The 7440-nt window shown below is 39.3% G+C and overlaps 1 protein-coding gene across 1 annotated transcript in view; it reads right to left on the bottom strand.

Annotated features, from left to right (window-relative positions):
* Positions 1 to 7440, bottom strand: part of CSMD1 (CUB and Sushi multiple domains 1) — a 666897-nt gene that overhangs the window by 283295 nt on the left and 376162 nt on the right. The window contains exons 24-26 of the mRNA XM_011968609.1: positions 6985 to 7188; positions 5942 to 6066; positions 4961 to 5057 (exon numbers count right to left, since the gene is read on the bottom strand). Coding sequence (XP_011823999.1) covers positions 4961 to 5057; positions 5942 to 6066; positions 6985 to 7188 — 426 coding nt within the window. The remainder of the gene's footprint in view (positions 1 to 4960; positions 5058 to 5941; positions 6067 to 6984; positions 7189 to 7440) is intronic.

Genomic DNA, 7440 nt, shown 5'->3' with positions numbered 1-7440 from the left:
AAGATCTATATATTACAATAGATGTCATATATTATATATAATCTATATATATGTGACATATATAATCATATATAATGTGCATATATATGTGTGATTATACATGTGATTATAATGATTTACTCAGTGACTGAGTAAAGGCAATCTTTAGACACACGACTAGATGAACCTACCATCCCTTCATTCCGGTTGGCCCTCACCAGCCACAGCACTCATTCCTCTTCACTTGGGGAGGAGCAAATGAAAGCTAGAGGGGCCAGATGTTTTCAGACTAAACTGCGCAGGAGAGACACAGAGCAAGAGTGTTCCCTTCTCTACTGCCCCTTCAGAATATCGACCGTTATATGGTGCATCAGAGTTAAATTAGGACGTCTTCTTGATTATTCTTTCCAAGTGAACATACAAATTGACTTGATATTCACAGTGGCCACAGCCCTAAAGAAAAACATTCCTAATTTGTGAACATGGTTCTTCTCATATTTTCCCCACAATATGCATAGGGGACAAGGACAGAAAGCAGCTGAGATGAGGATGATTGGTGGTTAATGAGGCTCATTCACAAGAAAACCGTTGTCTTAAAACGTGAAAACATCTGAGAATAACTATAAACCACTCCTATATCAGACATCTCCACAGCCTCTCAAAAAATATAAATGCCTAAATGTTAAACTGTGAAAAGTGAGTGGTCTGTTTAACTTCAGAACATGTACACTTGCAATATTGTACCCAGATGTATATTCTTTAATAAAATTAATTTTAGATATAAAAAATTCAATTTAAGTGAATATGAAAACATTTTATCAGCCTGACTCTCTTAATTTATAGACTTATTATAGAAAAAATGGTATTTTATGTTGTTAGACCTAATCACATTATTTTAAACTGGATATACATCTTCATATAATAGTTACTAAATTTTTTTATTTGATAGTAGGGTTATTGTTCATTCATATATTTTATTTATTTTATTTAACTTAGTTTTCTAAAACATTTACATCTTTGCATTTTTTACTAAGGAAATTGAAAGCAACAAGCTAAATATTTCACAATTATTTGTATGAGACAACTTTTTTTTTTTAAGATAGAGTCTCACTCTGTCGCCCACGCTGGAGTACAGGGGCAGGATCTTGGGCTCACTGCAGCCTCTGCCTCCTGGGTTCAAGCAATTCTCCCACCCCAGCCTCCTGAGTAGCTGGGACCACAGGTGCGTGCTTGGCCAACTTAAAAAACAAATCTTTTGTAGAGATGGTGTTTTGTTATGTTGCCCAATGCTGGTCTCAAACTCCTGGGCTCAGGCAATTCTCCCACCTTGGCCTCGTAAAGTGCTGGAATTACAGACATGAGCCACCACAATCATGTAAGCCAACATGTATCCTAAAATGTTGTGATGAAAATCAAATATTATGAGAAAAGATTAAAAGGTTGTAAGGCTAACACCTGTATTTTAACCTGTATTTTCTCGGTATTTTATCATAAGTATTTTTATCCCTGGTATATGTTACATCTCAGAAATATGAAAAAGGCAAAAAAAAAATAGTATAAATTCTGCTCACATCATTGATATATTAGTTATTATGTAACAAAGAATTGTTCTGCTCTTTATCCCTGATATCCAGGAGGTAAACTCTAAGCTCTTGGTATTTCCCAAGTGGCAGGAGTGCCTTTGTGGTCCATGGAGGAGCTTCTCACACCACACTGTTTGTGGTCATTGTGATGATGATTATGATTATGGTAACTCAGGAAGGGGGCTGGGCAAGCTGGAAAGACCAGTAATAGGATTAGAGGGTCGAGGCATTGAGCCATGTGATATCAGCGCAACCTCCCAATCTCTGGGCAGGGAAGGGAGCTGGAGGTTAAGTTCAACCCTGTAGCCAATAATTCAATCAACCTTGTCTGTGTCAGCAAAACCCTGTAAACACTCTGGCACCAAAGCTCGGGTGATGATGCACTTTGAAGTGCTGGAAGTCCTGAGGACATAGAGGCTTCCTGTTTGGGACCTTCCCAGATGTCACCCTATGAGTCTCTTCATCTGGCCAGTCCTGGTTTGTGTCCTTTGTAATATAATCTTAATCATATGTATAAGTCCATTGCTTTCTCAAGTTCTGCGAGGTACTCTAGCGAACTATCAAGAACTGAAGGGACCATGGACCCCCTAAATTGGTAGCCAGTTGGTGAGAGTGCAGGTGTCCTAGGTGACCCCAGGGCTTGCAGCTGATGTCAGAGGGGAGTCCTGTGGAGAAGCATGAAGTGCACGAACTCCGTGCTAACTCCAGGAAATTAGTGTCAGAATTGCACTGCAGTGCTGTTTATTTCAAACATATTTTTTTCAAATTTTCTCCTGGCCAACTCCAAAAACTGAAGTTAATAAGAAGGAGATTGTTGTTATTTTTCATGCACACAGAGGCAATGTGGTCACTTCTTTTTTCCATTAGTAAGGCATTTCCCTGCTAACTGGCTAATCCAACATGCAGCTGTTTTAATTTTGCCATCTCCTGCTTTCTGCTGGTAATGCTTGCATTTGTGTGTAAAATGTGTTCTGTCACAGATTCATGACTGAGAACATTAGGTGAAAAACTTCATTCAATATTAAATACTCTCTTTTGAAAAATTAGCCTATTTCTAATATTAATTAGGATATATGAAAATATTACACATCTGAAGCTAAGCTCACTTGTGATAGTTACTCAAGGGAAGGCTTAATATGAGGTTGCTGTACAACAGTTGATAAATCCAAATATATGTGAATGATAAGATTTGACCCTCAGATTAAAAGTGGCAAAACACACACGTTGTAAGCAGATTTTACCAATTGAATTCATAGACTGTGCGGTAGGTGCTAGGAATTGTGGGTGACACTCAGAGATTAATATAGATTCTGAAGAAACTTAAATCTCTAGAAAATAAAAGAATACTTTACTTAAAAATGACCAACCCAATTCAATATTTGAGTGTAGAATACAGAAATGGACACAGACTGCGTGGCTCCTGTGACCTGAAGGATTATCCTCTCTCTCTTTCACTGATTTGTCTAGCTATATTTTACTCATCTGTTAAAATATTTTAATTTTTGCCAGGTAGTTTTTTTTCTCTTAAATCTTAAAAAAAGTGTGACCTTGTTTCCCTCCTATAACACCCATCACCTGCCTGTAATGCTGTCTATTTACCAAATATTATTTATATAATTACATTAAATGTTGGCATCTGTGTAGATTTTAACTTGTGTTGTTGTTGATGCTTTTTAATGACAGAGGTCTTATCTTTTATTCCTAACAACAAACACAGTGCCTGGTATCTAGCAGGTACTTTAAGAGATCACATGCTAAGCTAAACTATTGCAAGAGCTATGTGCTCAGGGGAAGAAAGAGGGGCTTCCTAGTGGAGATGGGTCTTGAGTTCTAGCTTTTAAGGACAGTAATGGGCTATTTGAAATAAAAGTTCCTAAAAGTATAAATAGTACACAGACAGACAAACATGGATTGTGAGTGACAAATAACAATAAGATGGTAGGTTGGCATTTTATTGCCCAACATCTTAAATGACCATGCCCAAATAAAACTATGGTTTTATTTGCTGAGAACCAGAGATAAGATCTTTGAACCATTTGAAGTGATAAAATGAAAGTTGTATTAGACATTGTGAATGGCCTGTACACTATCTATTTTCTTTATTTTTTTAACCTGTTGAGTAAAAGTAGAATGGAAATGTTTAGGGAAGAAATATTTAAGAAAGTTAAGAAAAATATATACATATATATTCCAGCCTCCCTTTGCAGTAGAGATAAACAACAGACAGAATTCAGACCAATGGGATAGAAGGAGTCAGCTGCTGCAAGCAAGAAGGCACTCATGGAAAATATTACTTTTTCTGTGTCATCTTGGACAATTCTCTAGTACCTAATCTTTGTTCTTCATTGGTAAAAGAGAGATAATAATCCCTTAGAACTTAGTTGGTGCTGTCATATTGGCTAGTTTTTGTAATTTTAGTAGAGACGGGGTTTTGCCATGTTGGCCAGGCTGGTTGCGAACTCCTGACCTCAGGGGATCCGCCCGCCTCAGCCTCCCAAAGTGCTGGGATTACAGGCGTGAGCCACCGCGCCTGACGCTATTCAAGATAAAATTCAGCATTCATGTTAACACACATTCATAATGGGGCAAAGTAAAGGCTCAGGAACTGTGGGCGACTGTGAGGACAGTGGTGACCAGGGTCAGTAATGACCAGGGTCAGTGATGACCAGGGTGATAATGGCAATATTGATCATCATCACTTCTCTTCCATTCATGAAGTTTGAGTCCTAATGCTATTACACAAAGTGAAAGAGGGAGGTGTCATGCATCTGGAGGCAGGATATACTGTTAAACAAAAGCAAAATTGAGATCCGAATGACGCACCAGGGCAACGGGAAGAGGAGACTGACTTACAGGGCATTTGGAAAGCAGAATCTTCAAGGCGGGCGCATTCATGAGAGTCGGAGGTGTAAGGAAGAGTAAGAGAGGGTGGACTTGTCGTGGACTACAATTTCATCTCTGGCTACATATGAGTAGAGTAGAATCTCAGGACTAGCTGAGCCCACATGCTCTGTGTAATAGTCCCAGACTGCCTAATGTCAGGCTGTGCATTTGAAGAGGTGAGAACTGTTTCCTAACCTCTGCCTCTTCGCTGCCTCTTCGCTGCCTCACATTATTATTCCTGGCTTCTGCTGCCAGCCTGAGAACCTGCCACACGTCAAAGCTGTGCTGCCTGACACTTTTAGATCGATCTCCTGCTCGTGGAGAACACAGCCTTCTTTTTTCTCACCTGTTTCTCGATGGTCTTACTCTAAGACTTTCAGCACTAGAGCAACCCTTATGGAGACAGAAGAGATGTGTAGAAAATGTCTACGTGGAGTGTTTGTTGTTATTTAGGTTGTTTTCTTGGTGTTTGCAGATTTTGAGTCACAAAGGTGAGGAAATTGATTCCATCTTACCTGAGAAGCTTCCCAGTCTGGGTGCGGTCACGTCCCCACCGTCGTGGATCTCAAGGGAGTCCCAGTTTTGTTCCGTGGCAAAACTGATCACTTGGATCTACCAAACCATAACATTAAGTTAATATTGATTTTTGGCTTAACATAATTAGTCTAATTAGATAGGGTATTGGGGTTTTTCATGATTAAGGTGTATATATAGGTATATACCTGTACCTGTATATATGCTTATATATATATACCTTAATCATGCCTTCAATACCATAATATTTTATATATATAAAAAAATATATATATACACACACACACCTTAATCATGAAAATCCATCTATCTATCTATCTGGCAAAATTTAAAAAACAAACCATGAAAGAACAATTTATTTTTCTTTTTTTTTTTTTTTTTTTTTTTTTTTGAGATGTAGTCTTGCTCTGTCACTCAGGCTTGAGTGCAATGGCATGATCTTGGCTCACTGCAACCTCCGCCTCCTGAGTTCAAGCAATTCCCCTGCCTCAGCCTCCCTAGTAGCTGGGATTATAGGTGTATACCACCGTGCCTGGCTAATTTTTGTATTTTTAGTAGAGATAGGGTTTCACCATGTTGGCCAGGCTAGTCTCGAACTCCTGATCTCAAGTGATCTGACTGTCTTGGCCTCCCAAAATGTGGGGATTACAGGCATGAGCCACCGTACCTGGCCAAGAGAACAATTTCTACAAATGGTACTTTTGATAGTTTTTATTATAAAAAATTTAAATTTTATTCTAAAAAATTATATTTATTCAAAATATAGAAACACGATTAGAAATATTTTGTAGAAATACTAAGAGAAGGGAAACAGAGTATAGTCTAGGTATTTAAAATAACCAATATAAAAGGAAAAAAAGAAAAAAAAGAGATGGAAAGAAAGAAAGAACAAAAGAACGAAAGAAAGCAGCCCACAGACCCCAGCTGAGCCCTGCTGTAGACTGTGGACTTCAAGGACTCACCTGAATTCCCGAGCCCTCCGTAACTATGATCTTCCATACACAGTTCAAGTTGTTTCCGTAGGGCTCAGGGTAGCCAGGGGACAGAATTGTACCTCTTCGCTGAGTGAAATTACCACTGCATGGTACTAAAAGACAGAATCACATGTCATGAAATAAAGTGCCACGGTACAGTGTTGATTTGGCATGCAGTTTTCTTTCACTGTGTGACCAGACAGTGAGAGAAAACGTACGTGAACAATGATACGTTAAATGGCATTTTGAGCCAAGGTAAAATTTAGTGTTTTCTCTTTTAAATTAGCAATATAATTGATTATTACCTGTTATGCTACTGAGTTACAGATCTTGAGTCTATAAAGAAATCTATCCAAGTTCTCTAAGACGGGACGGTGTCTAATGATGGCATCTCCAAAGTGAATTCTGTTCAGAATAATTTACCTACTATAATTTAAGGACCTTGGCAGAGTCTTCTCTTCTCCATGCAGACATGCATCTCCAAATGATATTAATGGGATTTATGAGCAAAGTCAAGAGAAGAGGCGCTTAAAATGTACAAGTGATTCAAGTGCTAATCATGATTGTACCAGGGTTTTCCACACAAAATGAAGCAGGTAAACTACAACAAGGTCATTGTTATTCAGCTTGCATTTTATCTATTACTTTTCAAACATTCATCAGCACCAATTTATTAAAAGGACGTTACACAAGTAACATAGCAAATCAACATGATAATGATTTTTTCCCAAAACGAAATTATGTTCTATACTCATGACTTTAGAGTTGATGGCCTACTTCATAAATATGGAGAAGGGAAACATGCTTTATCCTTACTAAGATGAAGAGTTGTTTTATGAAACACAGTAATTTTTAGGGTTTGGCTACTAACTCAATTATTTCGCTTGAAACAAATTGCCCTTTAAATGGGTCATGAGCCAGATGGATTTACGTAGCCTGGATAGAAGAACGAGAAGCAACTCTTTGGCATCACCACACAGTTCTGGTGGGCAGCCCTGTGCCCGTAATTCCCGCTTAGGGACACTGCTTACCCACACAGCTGGGGATCGTGTCGTTCCACTGCGCCAAGGCATTGGGCACAGACTGGCAGTGGAGCGCCGTGGAACCCTGAAGCAGGTATCCCGGGTTGCACTCGAATCGGACGATGGAGCCTGCCGAAAACTCAGAACCGATTCTCCTTCCGTATCTGGGCTCAGGGACAGAGCTGCACTGGGTGTCGCTGGTACGAGGAACAGCTAGAAGCAAAGCACAGAACACAGCCATCTGTATCTCCATCAGCAAGCCAGGATGTTGTGTGGGAAGTGGGTTTAAGATGGGGCCAAGGAGAGCTGATGCAGACAGAGAATTTAATAACACCTCCAACAATCGCTATATAGAGAGTGATTTGAAGAGCTGGGACCACGCAGAGCTGGTGCAGATAGAGAAGTTAATAAAGCCTCCAACAATCGCTATAGAGAATGATTTGAAGGTCTGGGACCACGCAGAGC

The sequence above is a fragment of the Mandrillus leucophaeus genome, unplaced genomic scaffold (assembly GCF_000951045.1).
Source record: "Mandrillus leucophaeus isolate KB7577 unplaced genomic scaffold, Mleu.le_1.0 Scaffold85, whole genome shotgun sequence".
NCBI classification, from domain to species: Eukaryota; Metazoa; Chordata; class Mammalia; order Primates; family Cercopithecidae; genus Mandrillus; species Mandrillus leucophaeus.
The sequence above is the reverse complement of the archived record's forward strand: the minus strand, read 5'-3'. Positions and strand labels throughout refer to the sequence as shown.